At 42.2% G+C, this 26,266-nt stretch overlaps 1 protein-coding gene across 2 annotated transcripts in view; it reads right to left on the bottom strand.

Annotated features, from left to right (window-relative positions):
- Nucleotides 1–26,266, bottom strand: part of dscama (Down syndrome cell adhesion molecule a) — a gene marked incomplete at both ends in the record, with an annotated part of 71,762 nt that overhangs the window by 6,156 nt on the left and 39,340 nt on the right. For both annotated transcript variants that reach the window (XM_083903963.1, XM_083903964.1), the window contains 18 exons: nucleotides 244–397; nucleotides 540–673; nucleotides 767–922; nucleotides 1,453–1,599; nucleotides 1,822–2,065; nucleotides 2,562–2,632; nucleotides 3,104–3,271; nucleotides 3,450–3,578; nucleotides 3,704–3,800; nucleotides 3,927–4,123; nucleotides 11,154–11,333; nucleotides 11,846–11,965; nucleotides 12,123–12,401; nucleotides 13,612–13,887; nucleotides 15,176–15,472; nucleotides 15,908–16,183; nucleotides 17,054–17,332; nucleotides 18,009–18,155. In XM_083903963.1, the coding sequence (XP_083760089.1) occupies nucleotides 244–397; nucleotides 540–673; nucleotides 767–922; nucleotides 1,453–1,599; nucleotides 1,822–2,065; nucleotides 2,562–2,632; nucleotides 3,104–3,271; nucleotides 3,450–3,578; nucleotides 3,704–3,800; nucleotides 3,927–4,123; nucleotides 11,154–11,333; nucleotides 11,846–11,965; nucleotides 12,123–12,401; nucleotides 13,612–13,887; nucleotides 15,176–15,472; nucleotides 15,908–16,183; nucleotides 17,054–17,332; nucleotides 18,009–18,155 (3,351 nt within the window). The remainder of the gene's footprint in view (nucleotides 1–243; nucleotides 398–539; nucleotides 674–766; nucleotides 923–1,452; nucleotides 1,600–1,821; nucleotides 2,066–2,561; nucleotides 2,633–3,103; nucleotides 3,272–3,449; nucleotides 3,579–3,703; nucleotides 3,801–3,926; nucleotides 4,124–11,153; nucleotides 11,334–11,845; nucleotides 11,966–12,122; nucleotides 12,402–13,611; nucleotides 13,888–15,175; nucleotides 15,473–15,907; nucleotides 16,184–17,053; nucleotides 17,333–18,008; nucleotides 18,156–26,266) is intronic.

Below are 26,266 nucleotides of genomic sequence, written 5' to 3'. Positions count from 1 at the left end.
AAATACAACGTGACCATTTGATATACATCAGAAAATTATCCTAAATAAACTGACAAACCTCAACATCATTATTATTTTAGGATTTATTGTGGTATGAATGACAGATTTCTTCTACTTCTTTACAGCTTGAGTAAGAGACAGCGACTCAGAACTGTAAAAACTGTGTGTCTGGGGTCTGATAAAATCTCTCTGTAGATATTTTCAAGGCTTTTCAGACTTCTCTCTCTTCCAAGCGTCACCTACCCTCAGCCATGGGTTTGACAGTGATGATGTCACTGGCGTTTCCTCGTCCCGCAGCGGTGACCGCCACCACCCAGATACTGTACTGCCTGTTCCTGCTCAAATTGGGGATGCGGTAGAAGAACACATCTGGGGCCGCCTCGAACTCACTGCTCACCTGGGAGAGAGAAAATATAAACTATGTTCACTCCATGTCCTCCTTATGACAAATGTGATTATAATGCATATATTTCCTATTGTCAATAAATTAAATTACTAGTGTTTATGAATAGTTTTTCTAAGATTTTTAAACATGTTACCGTGGGGTGTGGGTTGGAGCAGAAAACAGTGTATTTCCTGATGATGCCGTTCACTTTGAGAGGAGGAAGCCACGACACAAACACCACAGAGTTGGATGCAGCTGCTGCCTTCACACCTGCAGGAGGACCAGGAACTGGACAGGAAAAGACGACAATTACATACAGTGAAATATGAGTCATTGCTGCATATCATTATTAAAGTCATAGTTGTGTTGTCCTCATCCTACCGTCCTCCTTGGTGCGAGTGTAAATCTGTTCACTGCGAACACCATCTCCAGCTCTGGTGAAGGCTAACACTTGAATGCTGTAGTTGGTATACTTCTCCAGTCCATCGAGCTCCAGCGAGGGCTTTGCCGTTGTCACGTTCCTTATTTCTCCAAGCTCTGATGGAGAGGGAGCAGGAGTAAAGTTAAATTTTGTCTCTCAACTCTCTCATTCTAAATAATCTTCTGATATGACAAGCTGACAAACACCCAGATATGTGACTAATATCATGTTGCAGAACACATACATTAAAGTAGATGTCGGGCCTTAGGTGTCATGGCAAAGTCATGGCAAAACCCTGGATGTAATATCATAATGCATCCACTTACTACAAGTTATTGTACCTTTAATGTATTACTTTGTAAATAAAACACAGTAACAGTGACATAGTTCCTAATCTTTGTTGGTTGGCTATATTATATTATGATTTTTTTTACCAAGGGTTGGGGTTATTACAGATGAATCACAACTTCATTTTTTGCCTGTTATTTACTATATCTTATGTAAAATGATCACTTTAGGTGACCCAAAATAAAACTCCTGTCATACATCTATGGATCAGGCACATTCTAGGAATGACTGCTCTAAGATATGCACTCTGTATTTATCTATACCACCAACACAGTAGTGTGCAGGTGTCAGTGTGTACCTCCATCAGGCAGGTTGGCCCAGTAGATGACCCTAAAACCCAGCAGGTTGCCGTTCAGAGCATCTTTGGGAGGAGTCAGCCAGGATAGAGAGATGACCTCTGGATAAGTGGCTGTGGCCTGCACGTTCTCTGGAGGACGGCTGGGCACTAAAGGTGAAAAAAAGAAGAAGAAAATACAGTGTAAAACCAGTGGATTTGGAGTAGTAGCAGCACACACTGATCTCCACTAGGTAGCGATAAATCCTCACAAATAATCTCTAAGATTAAACCAAGCCTGCTTCTTTAACAGGTACAGAAAACATAACATAAGATACAATAAAATTCCATTTTAAAGTCTGACACCATGTCCTCCTCTCCTTCCTGACTTACCGTCCTCCAGTGTGGTAGCAGCCACTTCTGTGGAAGAGGGCCCAGTCCCAGCACTGTTGCTGGCATGCACCACCACTCCGTACTGGGTGAACTTCTTTAGGTTGTCCAGAACCAGGCTCTCTGCGTTATCCCCTGTGGTTTCCACACTGATCACACTAAACTGGTAGTTTCCACCTGAGCTGTATTCTCTGTAGCCCACCTGGTAGCCTCTGATGGCCCCGTTCTGAAGGTGTTTCTTGGGCGGCTGAGAATGACAAAGAGTATTTGAGACACTTTAGACAAATTTCCATCTTATTCACATCAATATATTATAAAGAAAATGCTGTAAATGACACCAATATAAGAATAAAATGCAACAGAAACACTATTCATGTGTTCTGTGCTTTTGCCTTGTCTTCTAAAGACCTTTAAAGTCCAGGAAGGTACAGTCTGTGGTGTTTTTTCCAAACAGTTCCTGTTCTCACCTGACATTATCACATGTTGACAGCACAATTATTCCCAAAACTGAATTAAGACACGACTGTTCAACTTGGTAAGACAATGAAGTAGAAGAAGAATAGGTTTTCATTTCAAAGTTTGAATGATTTTCTGTCATGAGCCAGAAAAATTCACATTCACACTAACTGATGTAAAGACAGTAACCTTAGCTGTCTGCTGTGAACGTACGTCTACAGCCAAATATATATACTCCATATAAAAACATACACACAATTTGAACCCATATGTTTGGATTGACTTACCCTCCAAGAGACCCTGATGCTCTGAGAGGAGAGCGCTTCCAGCTGCACTTCCTGAGGTGGTCCATCAGGAGCTGTGGTCAGATTACCAACACATACATACATGTCATCAAACTGTACACATCTGACAGTTCAGGCCTCAAAGAGTAGAATGGCTGAGCTATTTCACCAGGCTCTGTGGGGGGAAGATGAAGACATGGAGGGGTCCAGGCCTCACTCTATTGACTATAGTGTGACATTTACTACTGAGGACGCTAATTGAAAAGTTCTGCTTTTAGTGCGGGGTCAGCGTGTGTTCAATAATGCAACAGAACCAATGGAGGTGATGTCACCAGGCTGTTAATGAATTGACTCACTTGGCCTTTTACCTCTTTTTTGCCTCTTGTCTTTTAATCACCTCCTGCACTTAGATCTCACAGTTGTTACTCTTTGTTACTGGGATTTGTTTGGATAATAACAAATAAAAGAAAATGATTTGCTTCTTTGATGAGTGAAAGGTGTCTGTGTCCTTTCTTTTCACAAATAAATATGTTAAAGGTTCTCACCTGCTTCATCGGTGGTGATCGTTAGCTCATTGCTGGCCTCACTTTTGCCGATCAGGTTCTTGGCGAACATGCGGATGTTGTATGTGGAAGAGGGGTGCAGGTCGATGATGGTGGCCTGGTTGAGCTGAGGTGAGACATCTTTGGTCTTCTGCGCGGTGTCCCAGGAGGCTGTGGGGGGAGAGAGGGCAGGGGTTTATTGGGGGTGCTAAAGTCAAGAGGCGAGAGGTCAAATCCACTTAAGTGCATTAGGACAGGCTATATTAAATGTTGCTGTTGAGACACGGCACATGGAGGGATAATTAATCAACCAAAACACACACAGATGGACATGCCATCTAATGATTACCTGATTTGTTCTTGCTCTCAATATCAAAGCCTGTGATTGGGCTGTTGCCATCAAAACCCATAGTCCAACGCAAGGCAATGGTTCTGTCCTTCACTTCTCTAATCTCCACTTCTGGGGGGTCCGGGGGTTCTACAAAGCACAAAGATGACAAGCTCGACATTTGTATGGGGTTGAAAATAATGCTTTATTTCCAAACCATGTGTCCCCATAAGGACAATAAAGCAATAAAGTGTTGTGTGGTATTATGTCTGTACCTTGCACTGTGAGCTGTATAATTCCTCTGTCCTCACCGAAGGAGTTGATGGCGTGGCAGGAGAAGAAGCCAGAGTCCTCTCTGACTGTGGGCATGATCTGATGGATGCACATAGACAAAGTGAAGATGACACTATGGTGTTGGTATGTTGGAAATTTCCCTTCCAACATCATTTAAACGAGTGGTTTAAGTGTGTGTTCTTTTGCTGTTGCACGTTCTCCTACCTGCAGGGTGGAGATGACTTCATCGCCCACCTCCTTGACAGAAACCACGTAGCGGCTGGTCTCGGGGTTGATGATGCGTTCCTCCTTCTCCCATCGCACCATGATAGGCCTCTCGCCATGCGCCGTGCAGCTCATCTTCTTCTCCTCACCCTGCGTGGCCAGAGTGGTGTTGGGGTAGGACGTGATCATGGCTGGGACTGGTGTGAAAATAACGCAATGGGTAAAAAGAGAATTTGAGTCTTGTTAGGTTCATGAAGAACTGAATGACATAAATATATTACAATACAACCACTGCAACAAATCATCATACTGGTTTTCAAAATGCAATTTCTTTTAGGTGTTTTCACTGCTAACGTGTAGGTCACAATTTCAAAAACCCATGCTTACTAACATGCATATACGTAGCATAATAGCCCTTTATTAGTAAATATTAAGTACAGATTAACACCTTATGTAGGAAAAATCATAATTCATGTCGTGGTAGAGGTGTTACCCACTTCTTTAAAACATTAATTTGCAACATAAAATGCAAACACACTGTTAAAACTGTGAAACATTCAAAAGAGAATGATGCCAAATCGGGGACTTTCCAGTAGTAACCAAATTTGGTGTGTGCCAAAAACTGTAGGCAAATATTAGCAATACAATTAAATTTCAGGGCAAATGATCGTGTCTTCAGCCAAAAGCCGACCCAGGTGTTCTGATCTTGTCTTATAAGACATCATCAAAATGGTTTGGAAACATGAATCAATACAGAAAAAAATAGGTCAGGAATGTAGACAAATGCATTCTCAAACCACTGTGGTTTCTGATCGGATCACTGCACCGGTTAGTGCGATCTGGCCATGATTAGATCAATGAGGACGGATGTTAATATCAGGTCTGAACAGGGTCTGTATGACAACCTCATCAGATGTCCTTACTGAACCTCTGCAGATGTTACATAAGACATTCCTCAGAAAAAACCACAGAACTCAGTTCAAAGATAATCCATCACTTAGGTTGTTGCTGTCAACTGCACCGAGCTACTAAGCTGGTTAAAGTTGCTGACTGAGGCAGAGGACATATTAAGGTTAGAGGTAGAGGCTGATGACTACTTTGTCATGAAAAATGTCTTCATGAAATAACAAAGTCCTTGGAAAAAGGGCATTGTAAATACTATTTATGTTGTACTATTGTTGGGTGTTTTGTGTCATTTAAATCACAAGATGCGTTGTGTGCTGAACTAGAAGCTACAATGATGGAAAAAAAAAACGTAAAGAGAGGATTGTTAATAAACTATAATGATCGTATGCTTGTCTGTAACGCAGCGCTAATGTGCATCTTGTATCTGAGGATCCCAAATGGTACAGCGATGCTCTAACAACACTCTGAAGACGCCACACTAAACACACACTAACTATATACATGCCTCATTACACCCACAGTAGAGTGTATAACAACCCTCTGCTCCCAGATGCTCTCACACACACACACACACACACACACACACACACACACCCCCCCCCCACACACACACACACACACACACACACACACACACACACACACACACACACACACACACACACACACACACACACACACACACACACACACACACACACATGCATGACTCCAGTGATGTGATGGGAAGTGTCAGGCAAGAGGTTGCAAACATTTAAGCCTCATCTCTTATTCACTCTGCAGCCATTTGGGGCTCGGCTGTGGAAAAGAATGCTGATTTATTTTGCATGACAAGTATGAATTTTTTGTGAGAAACACTTGGATAAGTGAAGGGGGGAAGGAAAAAAAAAACAACTGCTGAGGCTTTATGTAAACGTTATCATATTAGAGCACAGTTACTTTCATTTTGCCTTGTAAGTGGCTCAGAGGTAGCACAGGGGCAATGTTGTTGACATGAACACCGGCACGCAGGGATACAGGGCGAGGTGACAAAAAGTAGGATTGGTGAAAGGAGGTGTGTATGGTGTGGCATTTTTCATCCTGCATGGTTCCTATGACTTTCATACATTACAGCTCAATAGATAGAGTTCATTAATATGCTAATACAGGAGTTTGATGATGATAAACATTTGGGTTACTGCAAAAATCACAAAATGCTACAGGCAGTTTTTCTTGGTATTTAAAAGGAAAAGGAATGGTGAGAATAAAATAAATGTAAGCAGCCAATCAGAGGAGTGCTTTTTCGGTTATTTATTGAGAACTGCACAAAAAATATAAGATAAAATAAGATAAAACTAAATAAAAACAAAGGGCACATACTGAACTGGCTGCATTTTGTAATCAATTGACACATTTTACCTGAAACACACTTAAAAAAAGCAATAGCTCCAGGGTAGATATTAAGTGTGTCCATGTATTAACAATAAATGATATGAGCAGTGCAGCTTCCTTCATGTTTTTGAGGCCAAACTTATGTAGTTAAAAGATAAATTTGAAACTTTCATTTTCAGATATCGACTAAATTGATTGTCTGGAAAACCTCTGAGAAATAGATCCACTTTCTATTCTTGTCAAAGAAACCTTACTGCTGCATCATTTATCTTCATAACTGTTCATTTATTTATTTCTCCTACACTCATGACTGACAATTTCAACAGAACATCATTTTAAATATTATTATATATCATATTATTATTCTTGATAAGAGATTGATATCCAACAGAGGCAAACACAGCGCGTCTCTGCAACATGACACAAGTGTTGTTTTCTTTGCAACTTGTGTATGTACACAAGTGAACAAGTGTGTGTTTGTGTGTGCGTGCAGCCCCAGCTGAGCCAACCCTCCCTGAGGCGCACTGTGTGGCCGTGTAATTGTTACGTTGATGTATTTCTTTAATATTGAGTGGAATAACAGGAACATGGCAGGAGGGACTGTGAAAAGACAGATGGACAGAAACACATGAGACAAAACAAATGGGCTGTAACCCTAAATATTGTCTTATGTTGATTCACTTATAATCATCTCTTTGTTTCTTTTTTTTTATCCAGACACATTAGGTATAATGTGATTAAATGAAGCATAAATAGATCACTGTCCTTCACACATGAAGATAGACACAGAAAAACCACTGTGATGTGATGTGTTTATGGGGAAGAGTGGAGGATGCTCGTGTGTATTTTTCATCCAGCTGCTGCATCCATAGCTCATGTTAGTATAAAAGGGAAAATAATAAAATAAAAAAAAACACAGAAAAACATCAACACTGCAGTTTCTGTGAAACCAAACAATAACAGGAGAGAAGCAGAGAGAGTGTGTGTGTGTTTTCTGCACAGTCCAATGTGTCTTTTATGTAGAGGTGAGGAGAGCCCTGTTCCTCCACAGCAACCCAGAGGGCAGTGATGATACATTTAGGCCTGCAGGGGATTGTGGGGAAAGGCTGGCTGCTGATAGGCTACTCCCATGAGACAAAAGCATCCCCCCCCCCCCCTTCTCCCAGGCTCCCTTTCACCTGGCCAGGTTACCATGCCAACCAGCATCGGACAGTCTCTCCTCTTCCCTCCCAACCTCACCTCCCTCCTCCCTCTCCTTCTTCCCCTCTCTCTCTCCAGGCTCTACTGTTGGAAAAAAAGGGCCATTTCTAGTAGCCAGGAATAGAACATGGACCTGCCATTGATTTTCACAGGAGTATGATGATGACTACACAATCACGCCTTGAATGTCGCAATGCAGGGCCCAAAAAAAAAAAAGGTTTCTGATATTTCTAACTCCTAGTGTTAGTATCAAAAATGAACCAAATATGAGCAATCGAGAGATTAACACTAACACATTACATTACAGCAGTGTGGCTACTGTACGTCAGTGCAGGGCTATTTATCAGTGATCCAAGAAAGAACGTGAGATGGTTCAATGAGATATGACAGGTGATTAAAAGCATTACATTTACATAATTTGAGGCAGATTAACCGTTATTAGCGAGACAAATGGCTGGAAAGTCAAGTGCTATTTATAGGATGTTGCACAAAGAAGACTCAGTGAAAAAAGTTTGATTGCTAGGATTTAAATAACTGACTGCCTGTCCATCTGAATGTTGCCCGCTGTTAGCCAAATAAATTCTATTGTTTATTAAATATTAAAAATCTGTAAGCAATCTTTACTTCCCTCATCCAGATTAAATTGCTTCACCATCACCCATGTTAAGCACATAGGGATGTTAGTCCGTATTTCACCCCACATCATGTTCCTGGCCTGTGTGGTGCATGCCCCGCCCAATGGGGGCCATGAGGGCCAGACAGCAGCAGACAGGGCTAGGATGTGTAGAGCTCCCTGCCCTAGAGGCACACTGTGAGTGGGCACTGGGGAGGAGACAGCCTGGATGGTGGTGGTGGTGGAGGGGTGGATGAGGGCGCTATGGTGATCACACAGATATCACTGGTTCACCGGGCTGCCTCAAATGTTCTGAAATAATTCCCTTAGCTGCACAATTGGCTTGGATGTGAAGCATGATACTAAATGAATGCCTGCAGACCGGGTGGACTTCTGTTGAGAGTAGGGAGAGGAGGGAGGGAGGTTTGCAGATGAGTAAATAAGATAATAAAAGAAATAGAGATGAGAGGAAGAGGGGTCTTCCTCGTGGTTGCGTGCTGGAGACTGCTCAATCAGTGACCACAGGACCATTTACCACTTCTCTTCAGTGCAGCCTCATTATGTGCTCCGTCCTCATCACTGCATCTGCTGACATTATGATGTCTAATAGGCTTGATTGGTCTTAATTGGCCCTGATAAACATTGAGTGGCTGTTGACTGACTCTGATAGCATCCGCCATGAATTGGTAATGAATTGACTGAATTGCGTCTGTTTTGAAGGTAGGGATGCTTTTATGGAGATTGCATAAAAATCATTTGTCAGAGCCACCACCTGCTGCCGCCGTTAAAGCGACACAGAAATGACGAGGACTCCTATAAAGCGGCATGTGAAAGGAAAACTAAACGGCGCATAAGCACATCTGTGCAAACACACATGCAGTCATGTGCAACTTAATCCTGGTGCAGCGAGTGCAAACCGTTTTTTCTCCTGGATGTCATTCACACAGGAGGATACATGGTGTATTATGAGGAGACATTAGCCGATGCACGGACACTCATAACAAAGAAAGTGCCCAGCTACGACATCACAATAGCTGCTATTAATTTTCTGGGAAGTCGCACCACAATAGCCATGCAGAGTGGGATCTATCTGAACCGCGGCATTAGCAGCCTGGACCATCAGTCTTTTGTAATGGCTGCAGTGTGCTTCACCGTATCTCTGCCTTTACATTAATGTGTCGCTGTGTGTGTGTGTGTGTGTGTGTGTGTGTGTGTGTGTGTGTGTGTGTGTGTGTGTGTGTGTGTGTGTGTGTGTGTGTGTGTGTGTGTGTGTGTGTGTGTGTGTGTGTGCAAACACAGCCGGTCCCCCCTGTGTGCTCATAATCATGTTTGCTCATCTGTGTCATCTACAAGAACTGATAGCATGTTGTTCACACTGTACATCTCAGAGTTTCTATTTGAATCTATTCATTTTCCTTTACTGATACTATTACTACTACTTCTCTTGTAAGGTGAGACCTTTTTTCTGCAGCACTGACTGCACGAAAAAACTGTTTTCTTAAAACATTGGCATCCAGGGATGCAAGCACAGATGGCCATTTTCTTTGTGACAATCAGAGTAGTGAAGAGGACTTTGAATAAGTTTCACTTGGACGTCCAACGATACAGAGTGAAGATCATGCTATCCATCACATGAGTACTTCAGCATGCGTCAGCTTGTGTGCTCTCTAATTGGCTCCTAAGCCTCTTAAGTAGCTGCCACTGGTCAAGTGGTGTAGGCTGGCCTGGATAAACAACATAAAAACAGCACAGAGAGTACAGAACATCACAGTGTGCGACATTACAAAGTATGAAAGCCTCAGACCGTTACCGTGGACTGCATACTCAATGACATTCATTAACATACGGCATTCTCTTGCCATAACCGTTACAACTAAATGCCTAACATCATCCCCTTAACCTAACCTTAACCTCAACCTTAAAACAAATTCTTAATCCTCAAAGTGCCCTTTGAAATCTTCAATGTCCTCAGTCCATAATGTCCACACATATACACATAAAAAGATGATTCATTCGATGCGATGACACAGATCCTGCAGTGTCATCAAATTATCTGGTTAAATCTAAAAATACCCAAATATCCTTTCAAATCCATCCAAAATCCATTGTCACACATAAATGACCGCATAATAAACTGGTGTTGATGATAAGGAGCTGAATTTGAAGCTTCATTGATGCTAATACTTCTTGAAAGCATGCATTGCAAAGACAGTTTTGGACAGAGAGACAGAGAGAAATAGATTCTCCACATGTTCTCTGGTGAATCACTTTGAAATCATCAACGGGACTTTGTGAAACCAACTGTGAAATAAAGTCTCTGAGTGTTCAGTCGCCTGTAATATTGTCTATATGCTGCCGTGCTTCAATCCCACTATATGTTAAGTTTACTCTGATTGAGCAGTAAACCACATATGATATATTCCAGATACATGATAATGTCAGAATGTTGTAAAATAAAACCTTTAGCATCTCTATTTTTGAGGTGCTCAACCTGTGCACTGCATTAAGGGAGTGATATTGATGGTTTTATAACATATAAGATATATAAGGTTATCTACCGCAATTTTGAAATTAGGAAGAACTGTGGCCTACAAGAGTGAAAATGTACAGTTGAGGAAAGGCAGTACAACAGAGGATGGAAAGAAAGGCACATGGAGGAGGGGAACAGACATGAAACACATTCCTCTTCCAACCCCCTTTTTCTCTGTCCCTGAGCTCTCTTTTCCACATGGCAGCCACTGGATTCACAGCTTCAGATTCAGAGCTTAATGGAGGGGAGCTAAGTCTTTGGCCATACAGCAGATAAATGCTGTACTTTCTCCAAAGATATCAGGTGCAGGTGGAGATGGCTGTGTACATTGGTTTCATGGGGTTCATTCAGGCAGAAAGCACAGAGGCAGCACCATGACAACATCTTGCTGGTGGCCTGGCTGTCGCAGACAAAGCCGACTTCAGTTGAACTTAACCTTTAGGCTTTAGCATGGATATTGTAATGTTATGGAGGAGCGCGATAAAGTCAGGTGTGAGCGTATTAACTTCACGAACATGATTGTCTACAGAAGGCTGCAACACTAAGGTGTATGATGTATGTTACCCCATACAGGTTTAGAAATGTGCCATTTTCCCACGAGACTTACTTTTGACATTGAGATACATGGACTTGCTGACATCAGCTCCAACATCGTTGCTGACTCGACACAGGTAGAAGCCGCTGTCTTCTTCCAGCACGTGCTTAATGAGCAGGGAGCCATTGACCAGCACCTCAATACGAAAGCCTGAGTTTAGGGCGATGGGTTTGAATTGAGGGACCCCGGCGCCTGACACAAAACAAAGACAGAGTCATACATTTAGAGATGGAAAAAGTGAAAATGAAAAAGATACATGAGGGCATTCAACTGTGTGTAGCTGAGTGGTAACATGTTTTCTATGACTGAAATACAAACTATACACATTACAGGCATCACAACAAGTAAACCAGTTGGCATTAGATCCTATAGGTTAACCTTTAATAGTCATTGTTCCCTACAAATTTTTTCATTATTCATTTTCATTAGGATAACATTTCTGCTCAGATCAGTTTATTGATTTATTTAGTACACTTTGTGGTCCACAATGTGATAACATTGTGACCTCAAGGCTATTTAGTACATTCTATGTTGGATTGGCATTCACAAATCTGCCACTGAGAATAAGTTTGCCCTAGGACAAAATTCCAAACGCTATCAAATGAAAATCCTCTGAAACATAACTACACTTGCACCAAACCTGGAATGAAGAGTTGTGAGTTACTACAATATGTAATGTATGTGTAATAGTAATCATATATTACCTTTAGAGTACTCCCACTGTATAGTAGGGACAGGATAGCCTTCTGCTGAGCAGTTTAATATCACTGCCTTTCCATAGATGCCATCCTGATCCTTAGGTTGCACCACAAATTTGGGAGGAACTGCAAGACAAGTCACCACAGTGTTCTTACTACATCATATTATTGTATCCAGGATTAGAAAATAAAATATTAACTTCCATTATAACCATTTCAACAACTTCTGGTGTTGCATTTCTCTGTAAAACTTGTACATTTCTATTCTCTTCCCTCTCCTCACCTCGGACGATGAGCTGGCTCTGGTGCTCCACGGCGGCAGCCTGGTTGCGTGCGATGCAGGTGTAGTTGCCGTTGTGCATCAGCGTGAGATTGGAAATGCGCAGAGAGCTGGTGAAGTCGATGTTGTCTATGGTGACGCCCAGGCTGGCCGGAATTGAGCGACCGTCCTTTTGCCAGGTGATAAAGACGGGTTGGTCGCCAGACATGACCACACAGGGGATGAAGACTCGCTGGCCAATGGAAAACCGAGGGAACTCAAATGGGTGGATGGTGGGTGGGACTGTAGAGGAAAAGTGCAAATATATTTCCTCTTTAGGAAGTTTTACCTCAGGCCTGTGGGTTAACATGCCTATAATTTAGGTTTAATTTTAGCTACAGAAAACAGGTTTATGACTTGAGCCTCAGAAGTACCCCTGCTATTATTCTGTCATGGCTGAGGTGCTTTATAAAGCACTCCCGTGGTACCTTATTAGTTACATTTCTCTCTTTATCACCCTCTTCTCCATGGAAGAACATTATGCTGTGATTTTTGCAGGAATGGGAGAAATATTTTATTACTTCTCTCAATGCAGAGCAGCCGAATTCCCTCTCTCTCAAAGAACATGCATATAACATTCTCTCTCACTCTCTTCTGCTCTCTGGGGACACTGTAGCCATCGTGAGAACCAGATGCTTTGGAAAATTAATGATTTAAAATAACATTGGAATAAGCGGCACTTCAGCGCTTATTTAATTCACAACAAAATAGGGATAATAGGCTCCTGGGGATTCCCTCACGGCAGTGGCGGAATGCTAAGCAGCTGAGAGGCAAATTAGCTGAGGCAGAATGGAGGCATAGCTTTGTCTACGGTGTGTGATTTCCCCCCTCGCACACTCGTTAGCACGTCAAGGCCCACCACAGAGAGGGAGGGAGAGGTGGTGGTGGGGGGAGATTTCGAATTATGCAGCGTCACTGAAAATATCTGAGGTTATCATCATCAACTGAGCGCCATTGCATATTCAGATGAGCTCCAGATAAGGCGGCTGGGATGATGGAGATTGCGCTTCGCTATCAGCGATGTGTGTGTTTGTGTTGTGATATACAAATATCCCTTAGAATATCTTGTGTTCTACAAGGAAAAGGTAGATACCAAGGTGACACCTTAAAGAATGGGTCTTTTAAATGCGATCTACAGCATACAGTATGTGCCAGATGGAAAGACACACTTAGGGTCAGCAAATAAACAGACTGATAAAAGGATTGTGTCTTAGGCACTGCAGACTGAGAGATTAATGATGGACTGCCGTGAATGTACTCAACAAATCCTCAGGTATAATATAGTATGTCATACCCCATCTCAAATAAATGGCCTAAGTTGTTTACTTGACACGGGAGATTGTTGGTAATAATCATGATGGACTACCTGAGATTACATGCAGCTACAGCAACTGATTTAATTTTTTCCTCAATGTTGGACCCTGGTTTATTATCCAGTAGCACCAGTTCATACCTTTGACAGTAACATAGACACTCTGGTGTGTGGAGAGCTGCGGTTGCACCAGAACATTACACGTATATTCTCCTTCATCCACGTCCTTCTGCACATCGAACAGCTTCAATGTGCCGTTGTTCTCGAAGGCCCGCTGCCTGTGGTTGTACGGCAGCAAGTTGGAGTCCTTGTACCATTTGATGGAGTAGTACGGGTAGCCGATGACGCGGCAGTGGATGTACATGTCCCGCCCAGCGATGGCAGTGAGGTTTTTCATCGGTCTGATGCTGGCAGGCCCTTGAAGAACACATTGGAGAGACAACTCTCTTAAAATGATTTTGAGGCAGGGGTGGTGGGAGCAAAGATAGCTGTGCTGTGTTGTGTGTGTTTTTCAAGACACCACAGAGTTTACATGCCTTGATTTATTCAGATTAATTAGAAATGTTAGCCGTAAGGAATGTCAGACTGCGTGAGCGAACATACTTGCACTCTTTTAAATACCAAGCTGTTAACAACTACCCCGAGCTGGCTATATCAAAAGCATAAAGTTCCAACTGTAAAACACATATTTTTGCTCTAAAGAAGAAATAAACAGTTCAAATATTAAGTCCATGCTTTGTGACACAGAAACATATTAATAAGCGTTTTTGGTCTTTTTCCAAACCAGTGGTTTTCACCAGTATCACACAGATACGTCACTTCAATCTGATCTATTTTTCCTTCCTATTAAAATACACCTAAGTCTCCTGTCAGAGCCAGTTCAGTTCTGGCTGTCACTGACTTTCTCCAATCATGGACCTATTATAGATATCATTACTTATGTTGGCTGGATTTTGTTCTCACTTCAACCCATGTGGAAAAACCAACAGAACAGACTTCCTCAGTTCGGTGTCTATCAGGGAACTGGGTTATTAGGCTTCTTTTTATAAAGCATTGCAGAAAACAGTTTAACTAGGCTCTGCAGTGTACTCTGAGCACAAGCATATCCTGGGTTGCGACTCTCTTTAGCGCGATTAAGGAGCCAACGATGTGAGAAAGAGTCATTACACTTTCTCCGCAATGGCACCTGTGGAGATTTATCTTCATTGCTCGGCTGCATTTGGTATCCAAGAAACCAATGCTAAAATGGCTAAAGGATCACCCTGTTTAGTCTCACAACATGCAAGAATGAACGCAATCAAAGTAAAGAAATCAGAGTACAGAAAGTACCTCTGTACTGGTAATAGTGGTGAGTGAACTGGTATCGGTCCTACATGACGACAGAGATCCAGTCAACCATAACACACTACAGCCATAATATAAAGCTATCAGCAGGTGTTGGGTAGGAAACAGAACATGCGAGACGTTCATGTTGACTCCAGTGACTAATAGAGGAAGGATCGCATAGAAGCTGCAAATGCTAAACCTACATAACTAGGTTTCTACACATGTCAAAAAGTTGAAATCTTGACAAACGTAGTCTGGCATTCCTTTAACATCTGCACACCAATGTGCTTTCAATTAGAAAAAGATCAAGGCAGAATATATCAAGACATGTTGATGTGTATATGTGATGATGTGCTGGAAGAGTTGATTTGACAAGCACCTCTTACGTTTATTCGCGCCTGGTAGGAAACTCTCCCGGCCGAGTTGTTGCAGATGCAGCGGTACACCCCTCCGTCAGGGACCTGGGTCTGGCTGATGTTGAGGTAGCTGACCACGTGGCCCTCGGTGTTGGTGTAGTAGGAAATGCGGTGGCGGCTGTCTCGTATCACAGGCTCGTCGTCCAGCGTCCACGTCACCCGCGGCTCTGGCGTGCCCTTCACCATGCACGACAGCGAGACAAACTCGTTGATGTTGTAGACCTTCTCGCTGAATGAAGTCAGGATCTTGGGGGTGCCATCTGGTCAGTAGAAGGAGAGGGAAACAAACATTTCTGCACTGAATAAGTACATAGGTGTATAGAGACCCATTTCCAGCAACCATCTCTCCAGTGTTCTAATGGTACATTGTGTTTGCTAATTGGGTTAGAAGGCTATTGGATGAAAAAGCAGAATCAGAGCATAAAGCAAATAAATACAGCTCCTTTTTCTGGTTGCACAACATCATCGATTATCATTATTATCCTTATCCTGAGGTGGTCATGTGACACAGACACTGCAGCACTCTCAGCTTTTGTAACAGTGTGCAACCCTCTTTCAGAGAATCAAATCAAATAGATTGGGCCTCAGGTGTATTGCAGCAATCAAGCACCATTCTGAGCCCAGAAGAGAGTGTGAGCACACATGTGGCACACACAAAACAAATATAAATTACATGCTAATTTGGTAACACTGACCTTCCAGTATGACTTGAACGAAGTCCTGCGCTGACATCTTGCCATGTCTGGCAAAACACTGATAGGCGCCTCCATCGCTCTTGGCCATACCAGCCATGACCAGGTTCTCTCTGTTCTCGCCGGTCATGCGGACGCTGTTACTGGGGTAGATGAGCTCTCCGTTTCGGTACCAGGACAACTGGTACTCCTCAGAGCCGGTGACACTGCAGGACAGTGACACCTGGCTTCCCACGCTGCCCTTCACCTTCCGTGGACTCACCATGACCTTCAGGGCTTCTGTAGGAAAAGGGAGATTGATGATTGGGTATCAGGTTTCAGCAAGTAAAATTTAAGATTTTTAAGACCTTGGCACCTTGAACAAAATTTAAGACCGAAAAAACTATAAAGGCGATAGTTGGGGGATTACAATGTATTACAGACGCGAGTCAACTTCAAAAACTTTGTCCAGCCAACTCTCAAAAAATGTGCACTTAACCATAATCATTGAAAAGATAGCAAGCATGCAGATAACCATTTAATCAGCATCTCTCTACGTCGCCTTCTTATGGAAGAGGTTTAGGGCCACACAGGAAAAAAAATATTTGAGTTCTGACTTTAAACTGAGAATTCTGACTTTAAACAGTCATAATTCTGACTATATTCTCAGAATTTCTGACTTTAAAACTCAGAATTTTGACAGAACGCAAATTGTTTTTTTATCCTGTGTGGCCCTAATCCTCTTCCGTACCTTCTCGAAGTCCCGCGAGAATATAACATTACATTTGAGACCTTTGAGTAATGTATTTAAGACCAGAATATAACATTTTTAATGAATTTAAGACATGTCAAGGCCTTCATTTTAGATACAAGAATTTAAGACTTTTTTAAGGATGCGGGGACACCCTGGATTAAATCAAATTAAAATTATATCTCTGAGTCATCCTAATGTATTTATCAGTGACAGATTAAATAAGCTATCTGCAACATTTGAAAAAAATCTCAAACTGCATCATACAAGGTACAAAAACAAATCAGTGAGAGTGAGTCAAACTGAGTGGAATCTCGTTCTTAAACCAATTAGACTTCCCTGCTGTTAACTGTTATGAAGCATCACACCACTGATATAAACCTCCCCAGTGATTTAAACAACAGCCCATGAGCACTGACCTTTCACCAGCAGTCTGCCAACCACCTCAGCATTGCCGTAGCTGTTCAACACCTCGCACACATATGTCCCCGTGTCACTGGGATGTGCTCTCTCTATCAGCAGGCCTGTCACACTCTGTCTGAAGCGCGTGTCGGGCTCCAGCGGCCGGTTGTCCTTCAGCCAGCGGTATTTGGGCGCCGGGTGACCAGAGGCCTTGCAGGGCAACTCCACTCGATGAGACGCCATCACCTCGCGACGCTCGAAACTGTCCAGGATGTGGGGGGCTGAGTTGGTGGGATCTTCAGAAGAAGGGAGTTGGTAAACAACAGTGGTCGTGTGGATAAAAGGACACACTCACAGTCTCACACCATGATTTCCTATATGACTTATGGGCAGGTGGTGTAAAAGAGTAACAGTAAAACTACTTTTATATCCACAGTGTAGTAAACTTTGAGCAAACACAGTTTTCAAAGTACTTTTATGTGAAACATCGGCGGCATCGTCCCTTTAAATGATTTAAGGTAAGGGGGGGACAGTCTTCGTGCTGGCAGAGCACCAGTGACCTTTATCACATGTCATCTTGCCTTTAATTCATGTTTATTTTCCTGTCACTCTCCATACTACTCAATGTATCAAGACTATTTTTTCACGAGGTGGAATTTATTTCCATATGCTTCGGTTTTATGTCATCTTTTTAAACCAAAAACAACAGGGTGACTTGCATGATATGTATTAACATTAATGACTCATTTTTTTTCACTTGTGTTATTACATATTAAGTATACTACATATATTACATGTAATGTGTGCGTGAATGGTTGTTTGTTTGTGAACCCGCCTTTCGCCCTATGTCCGTTGGGTTTGGCTCCAGCCCCCATATGTAACCCTCATGTGGAGGATAAAGTGGAAGACAATGAGTGAGAGAGTAAAGAATGAACAATATAACACAGATATTTCGGCACATCCTCCTCTTACCTGAGACAATGAGACGGGCGCTATTGCTCTGCCGGGTCTCTCCTGTGTATCGATGGCGCGTCATACACCTGTAGTTGTACAGCCCGTCTTCCATTTGCACATCCAGGATATACAGGGCTCCCGTAGATGTGATGAGAAACCGAGACACTAAAAATAGATAAATAAATAAATAAATTGGTTTATTATAAAAGTTTCTAAAAGAAACACAAACTTACAGCGAGAATACACACATTCATTAATGAAGCTTGAGTGAAGCTCGGTCAGAAGGACTAATCTTTTGCTAATCTCCTCCTCCTTTATCTCCTCTCATGCATGCATCCATACTCTCTCTGTTATTTTCTGGGACTCAGTAGCATAATAAATCTTGCTGCCATCTTTTCTTTTAAAAAATATATTGTTCTCTTCCTGCTTTGGGTCATCCATGCGGCTGCAACATGCACCCATCTCTTCTCACATTGCTTATGTACAATCTGAACTGTGCACGTGCCAGTGATTTCTGAAACAGTGTGTGTGTGTGACATCAGAAAGGAACAGACAAAAGATCAATATCCTCCGATTTCATTACTACAGGACATAGCAGGTACTTTTCAACAAATACACATCTTACAAAAAGCTTGAGCGTGTGTCGCACGCTCGTTTTCATGCGTCGAAACCGCAACCTTCCACGTTCTAAAAAGCAGAAAACACAGCAAAATCCAATATTGAAGTCTCTTAGCAAATATTTGCAAGTCAAGTGAGGTGCGCGGCGCAGCGATGTGTGTGTGATTGTAGTCACCAAACATCTGCTGCAGCCCATTTAGCTCAGCACAGCTCTGAGGCACTGTGACAAGGCTGTGTGTTGTGCAGCGGTGTAACACGGCTCGTTATCATGTAGCTCATCGCTCTCCTCTCTCTCTTTCTGCATCTCTCTCAGGGGATCTCTCTCTCTCTCTCTCTCTCTCTTTTTCTCAGCTCCAGACTAAAGCACAGGCAAGCCAGGGATCACAAAGCACTTTGATAAGGCATGGCTGCACAGGTCAGACATGCTAATATCATGCTAATGTTATGCAAATGTGCGCGAACACATGGCAGAGGAGAGAGGTCGTCGGTGTTTATGAGGAGTGATGTGTGCTGGAGCTGGTGGCTGCTGGGCTATTTCATGTCGCTGATGATGGGGAAGTACTGTGGCAATATTGGCAGATATAATGCAGACTTTATGGGCTGTTGAATTACTCTCATTAAGCCCTGTCATGACAGTTTAACACAGATTAAGACTTGCTTGTAAAGGCTTGTGCATGTTGAAATAAGGGGGGAAAAAGGCCTCATAGTGCAGCTTAAGAATCTTTACATTTGGTCATATTTTATGATACAGACGAACAAAAATAAGCCTAATGTGTGATTAGTTTTTTTTTTCTGTGAGGACCCTTTGAGTTTGTTACAGTCACAGAAAAATTGATGCAGTGATTACAGATTGCTCCCAACAGTATTTACAGATTAAATTAACGTTGCAATGAGAAAGGGGTGACTGAGAGGACAGCGTGAAATAAGGAGGAGAAGGAGGAATGCACAGAGGAGTGTGGTGTCGAGGAAGCTATTGTGAGCAAGTGTTGACCTAGTTAGAAACGAGAGAGCATGGATTTGATATCCTGAAGGTTTCTTTTTTTTCTTTTTCCAGCTTGTGGTCGAGATGCTCTCATGTGTGACAGGTAACCAGCGGTGAAACGAGGCGGACAGGGAAGGTAGTTCACAGCCGACGCTGCAAGTATGTGTCTGTAATTTCTGCTCATTTACCAGGACACAGACACAAAAATATTACCAAATCTGTTCATTTTCATAGAAAGACAATTTTTTTTGCCAAGGCAGGAATGCAGGCTGTCTCTCCTGTCTTTCCTTTCTTGCTCTTCCTGCCTCTGAAAGTTGCCTGGCATCAAACGTTGACAAGGCGGGCTCATGAATGAGCAGAACTTTCATTAGAGCAGACTGCCTGTCACTGTAACAAAGGCCCAGTGCTGAGAGAGGGGAGTACGCTTGTGCTTTAAATGTGCGTTAAAGCAGACACTTGGTGTTCACGTGTGGGAGTGTGTGATTGTTTCTTGTCTCCCTGTGAATCAAATTGGCTCTGCATTATTAATTTCTAACCTTTGCATACATTTGATATATGAGGGCATTAAAGCAGGTTTAAATGTAGGTTTGGGAAATAATCTTTTATCAGTATCTCTTACATCAAGTGACCCAATGGTCACAGTTATGTAATGAACAGACAGACAAGACAGATGTCCATTGCATTTATATATAGATAGTTCTGATGGTAACAGATACCTATGCAGCACAGGTGTTAAAATAGTCAGAAAATTGTTCCAAGAACCAGCAAATTCTCACCTCTAGCACATTGCACAATAGCATGTCTTTGCAAACGGAGGACATTTGTGCCTTTGTGCGCGCACCAGTGCTGCAAGTGTCTTAGATCCCACTGGCTTGTGCACGTATATAAATGCACAGAATGTGTTTTCTTTACATGCATGCGTGTAACTGAGTGCCAATGTGTTTATGCGGCATACAGCTGCATGCAGAAATGGTCAATAAAAACGATCAAAGGCGCTCCACTACACTTTTCCCTGCTCCTCTCTAGTCCACCTACTGCATAGTAATGCCACCTAAGAGACAGCCTCCACTGTTCCTGCAGTGTGTGTGTGTGTGTGAGAGTGAGCACACATGTCCACACCTGGGTGTATTAGTGTATATTTCTGAAACTATGGCTTCACTTTCACCCCAGGTGGCTCGCAGGACCATCAGTCGTCTCCTCTTTCCCTTTCCCTGGCTCACCCAGCTGCTTTGGCATCAATGGTGCCACAAACACACAGTCCCCTTTCTGTGGATCCACACTCAATAGATTCAATTAATCCCCCATATAAGCCACGGCGAGCCTGCGAGTCGACTCCTTGTTTTGTACAAACAGGGATGCTTTGCAGCTCTTGTGGCGAAACCGAAATTGCTTCTGAGACATAATAGAAAGAGTAAGAAAGGCTGAATCACGAGCATGTGCTGCATTGCTGTTGTTAAATCGTTCACCAAGGACGGTTGTGTGGATGTGTCATCGCTAGACACACAGGTTTACATACGAGTGAGAAGGCTTGCATAACACAATGACATCGCTGAGCACTTTGACCCATACTTCAATCTGCCTATCTGCAATACTTTGGAATTATTCCAGGTTTTATAATTGAGACATGAGCAGAGGAAGGGTGACATGGGAGGAGGAGGAGGAGGGAGGGGAGAAAGAAAGAGAGAGGGGGAGGAAAGAGAAAATAAAAGATCAAGAGCGAAAGAGCACTTCTGGGATACAACCACTCTCTGTCATCTAAAATGACTTACAAATTAGCTTACAGCGGTGTGCTCCCAGTGCAGGAAAAAAATAAAAAAAGAAGAGACAACTTTCATATGCTAATTCAGCTCATGCAGAGCAATTATCAAAAAAAAATGTCAGTACTGTCTATCTGACAGATCTGAGCAGGAACCCAGTCTCACCCGGTCCTTTGCCTGTCTTCCTCAAAGTAAAGATCAAACCTTATCAGCTTTTGTGATTCTTTCGACACAATTCTACACACCAAGTGCAAAATGTTGTTATATTACCATCAAATCATTTTGTTAGCATTGAAAAAATTACGACAGTATTTTATTACATGACCTTATACATCTGAACCTGCTCTACTTTGCTTCGGAAGAAGATTCTAATTGTCTCGTCCATGGTCTACAACAGTCTGGGTGCCGCTTATGACGAAACCCACGGAGTCAGCTAAACAATGCTGATAAAAAACTGCTTCCTCATCACTCTGTGGGCAGCGTGAATGTCTTGTGTGTGTATTAGTGAGTGCAGCGTGGTCCCTGGAGAGGGCTGTGGCTCACAGTGTCACACTCACCTTGGCCACTAAAAGTCGCACAAGTTTGACCAAATAAATAATAACCAATTTCTTTGCTCCACATAACAAAGAAATCATTAAAAACTGAATCATTTTGGTTTGTAGACAAAACAAGACGTTCGAGAACATCTTCATATCCAGATTTGACAGACACTGATCAACGTTTTTGAACATTTTCTGACATTTTAAAGACCAAACTATTCATTGATTAATCAATAAAATAATAGACAGATTAATCGATTACGAAAATCAGAGTTAGTTGCAGCTCTAATTGCATATGACAATAAAAAGCATGCACAATAATTATTAGGGTAATTGTGACTGGGTAAATCTGCATGAGTGACATGAAGAAAAAAAACACACACACAAATATATATATATATATATATGTATATATCAAATATATAGTTGTATATTTCCGGTTATGCAAAACACTGTCAATTCAACTCCTGTGTGGTTAAATGAAACATTTAACAAGCTCCTTATCTTTAATCATCTGATACTGCAGCCATCCAAACACCATATGTAATGCCACATTGCTTCCCACTATGAGAATGTCACACACTGTCTGGCGCCAGATTTGCCGGTGCAGTCTGTGAGTAATAATGAGTGTATGATGAGCCCAGGAGGGCCTGTGTTGTAATTAGGCCTGGTTAGAGTTATTGGCAGAGTGACTCCAGTTTGATCAGGCTGGGGATAAGCAGCTCTATGCAGAGGGGAGATCCCACCGATTCGGAGCCTGTCTAATAAAAATCATTTGTCATTCTTACAGAGGGCACAATGACAGCTGCTGGGGAGGTTGCCGTAGCAACGTACTGGCCGCCATTCCCTTAGCAAGCACGACTCCCAGTGCTGTAAATGGTGGAGAGGCGGAGAAGCACACGTGTGCATGTATGACACTGTAAAAAGTTGAAATGCTTTCACAAAGGATGTTACAGAAATTATTCTGCCAAAATCTTTATTTATATTATATTATATTATACTTCCACTGCTTCTGCTTAATCTGTAGCTAAATCCTTAACATATGGTTATGTTATTTATTGATTCAGATGCACATCTTCATAGTTAGTATAGTAAAGTATTGAAATGCGCTATTATAGTCCACTTTTTCTTCTGGGTTAGCTGCAGAGGACTGGGTTTAGTTCCACTTTTAAAACTCTGAACAAACAGAAATAGCCAAATATTATAGTTCTGGGCTTTTCAGTTCTTTGTTTTCAGCTATGCATCATCAAAATAAGACATTTAAAGGTCGAATGTTAGGCTCTTACGCTTACAATATCTGCTCTTTAGAAAACAGGCTCCTGATCTCGAGCTGAAATTATTACTAAATTAATCGGTTTGAAGCTTTTTTCATGATGTAAACAAGATTTTTGATTGTTTCAGCTTCTTAAATGTGAACATTTTCTTTGTTTCTTTGCTCCATAAAGAAAAAAATTTTTTGGGTTTGTGGATAAAACACAACATTCGAGAACATCGTCATTTCCAGGTTTGACAAGCACTGATCAATGTTTTTTAACATTTTATGACATTTTATGTCCAAATAGATGAATCGAGAAAATAATCCTGCTCTATCCTGATGTAATCAAAAATTCAACTTTAACTGTGTAATTGTCAAGATATAATTTGATGGTACATTGATTAATAGGTCAATGGGTTTTGGGGTGAAAAGAAGGAAACAAAATGTACACCTATAGGATCAGAAGCCTCAGAAGCAGAAGCACGCTCATGTGGCCCACGCACCTACAGAAATAAATGAGTGCAGGGAAACACACAAACCGAGCACCTGGCCTAATTTCTCATCACACCTGGATGACAAAGTTGCAGCAGTGGCTGCCTACACTATCTGCCAGTGACACAGTCGAGTCAGAGTAGGGGGCTGCTTTTTTTTTTTTTTTTTTAAATGGCTGCTCCTAATCAGCAGCACCATCCCCCTGCTCATTAACTAGACACATACTAGCCTAAGGCTAACAGCCTCATATGTCAGCCACAGATAAAGCTGTCATCTTCTGCTTGACTGAATAAACTGCTATTAAAACTAGATGCAAATGGATGTTGAGCGATATTCAAATCATGAGGCAACAGGGAGGCTTAAAACCCTGAGGCGCTGAGCCTCGTGGCCCGCTCCACATTCCTCTGTCATGTTAGAAGGAGGGGGGGGGGATTTTAGATCCTGTCTCTGTTCGAAGTAATGTTCCACAAGACACCTGAGATCTCTATGAAACATGAGGTGGGTTTCTGTCAGCTTGTTCTTGTGCGTTTGTGCCTAAAAACCCCTTTATGTAAACACAGGAAAGTTTGTACACTTGAGGGAGGTGGTAAAAGTGCTGTATCTGTAAAAGGTAAATGAAAAATGAACAGAAACAGATTTAGTGAATAAAAGAGGACGTTTATAAATCACGGGACGTCCCTTCTGCATTTCGGTGAAAGAAAACCACAGCATTCTTCCACTTAGTGCATGAAACAAATACTACTACAATAGTAGCTGGAAGCAGCAATGAAACACCACCATGTATCAACAACTACTGCACCTTCTTAGCTCCAGATTCACTCTGGATGGATGCGTGACAGGAACAGCAATGATCTGCTGCTACTTGTGCGGCTCTGTAGTTCTGTAGGTTTGCCTTTAAAAATGATAAAAATACACTTTTAAACAGTCTAAATAGTCCGGTAGTTAGTTGTCTAAATAGTCAACTACGAAGCCACACAGCTGTTAGTTCTGCACATATTTCATAATATGCAATCAGGGATTCCTAGAGTGCTTTTACTTGACTGATATACAGTCGATGCAGAAACTGCAAATATTTGCTTTCCAGCAGTGGATAGAAACACAGATAAATGCACATTTATTTTACCCAATATATGATAGTTTGGAGTTAACATGATAGTCTGCATGGTCGAGGCCCCTTTTTTGTAGTCATACAGTGATAGCTAATGTGAATATTATAGGATGTGACTGTGCACTTTGCCTTACTGGAAAAAAAAACAGCTGCCATGTCAACCCAACAACATTGGCAGTGCAAGCACAGCTGGCTGTGTGGGCACACCGATGAAACTCTATCTCATCAACAATTTACCAAATCAAATACTGGACAGGGTAAGAATGGTCTGTATTCATACGCAGGATACATTTTGCCGACACTGACATAGACGCACACTATGCTCTCCGTTGTTTCCGGACAAATGATTGTCTGGTGATGTCAAAACTATGGAGGCAAATCACAGTATCATCACAATAGCTCTGTGTGCATTATGTGTGAGTGTCTAATTAGCCAGTGCTAGAGTTAGAGTTGCGCCATTAAACCCCTCATGGTTGTGTTTACAACGCTATCATTGGCCTCTCTCTGGCCAACACTAAATGAGCCAGTGTTGAGCCTCAGCTGTATAATCATGAATATTCATCTCTGTCTGTGTGAGAATCTGTGTGTGTGTGTGTGTCTGGCAGGCGTAAAGGAAGCTATTAACATCTACTCAATCACAGTCCATCACTTTGTCTGGATAATAAGTCAAGCTGACAACAATTCTACTTATCGCCAAACCGCAAACAAAACAGGCTTTGTTTCGGGAGCAAAGAAAGAGTTGAGCGTGTTTTCCTGCCAGCAGATGTTCACCTCAAAGAGCCATACACCAGGTCAGGGTTATCAGGGTGTCCCACACAGTGTTGTTTTTCATGGTTTTATTTCTACTTCCACGATGAAAGCGTCAAATTAAAGGAAGGGAAAGGCTTTGAATACCCTTGGTGGCACTTTGAGAAGAGAAATATCAACTATTATGAAGGCACTCTCTTGCACAGAGACACACTTGGAAATAATATTTGTGCCCACACAAGGGCCATTTTCAATGTGCAGCGATGTGGTTTCCGTGTAAATGTTCACATCATGACACGATTATTAATTATATTTCCTAAGTGAGAACAAGACAAGCCCTCAAAGCCCTTGATAAAGTGTGATAACCTGAGTGTAAAAGAGTTACTCCCACAGTGCTGTTCCCCTGAGACTTTATGGCACCACATTCCCGCTTATGGACAAGGACTTAAACACAGTGCTCATTGGTGTTTCATGGTAATTTGCAGTGGCAAGTGAAGCAGGCAATGCTGCACTGTGAGTAAAGCAGAGGGGGCACAAGGAGGATTAGATAATCAAACAGTGTGCCACTTTAAATAATCTCTGGCTCCTCTGGGGGAGGTGAGACTTAAAGCTGGAGCCCTTCTGCTTTAATTGTCTGATTTTCCCGTCATTACTGTTGAGGGCCTCAGTAATTCAGGCTCATTAAATATTCAGGAGCCACACTGTGAAGGGGAGGGATGAGGAAGTGGCAGGAGAATGACAAACGTATGGAAGGGAGTGAGCGAAAGAGAACACAAGC

Source organism: Microchirus variegatus (genome assembly GCF_963457635.1).
Source record: "Microchirus variegatus genome assembly, chromosome: 2".
NCBI lineage: Eukaryota > Metazoa > Chordata > Actinopteri > Pleuronectiformes > Soleidae > Microchirus > Microchirus variegatus.
This window is presented reverse-complemented; position numbering and strand designations above follow the sequence as displayed.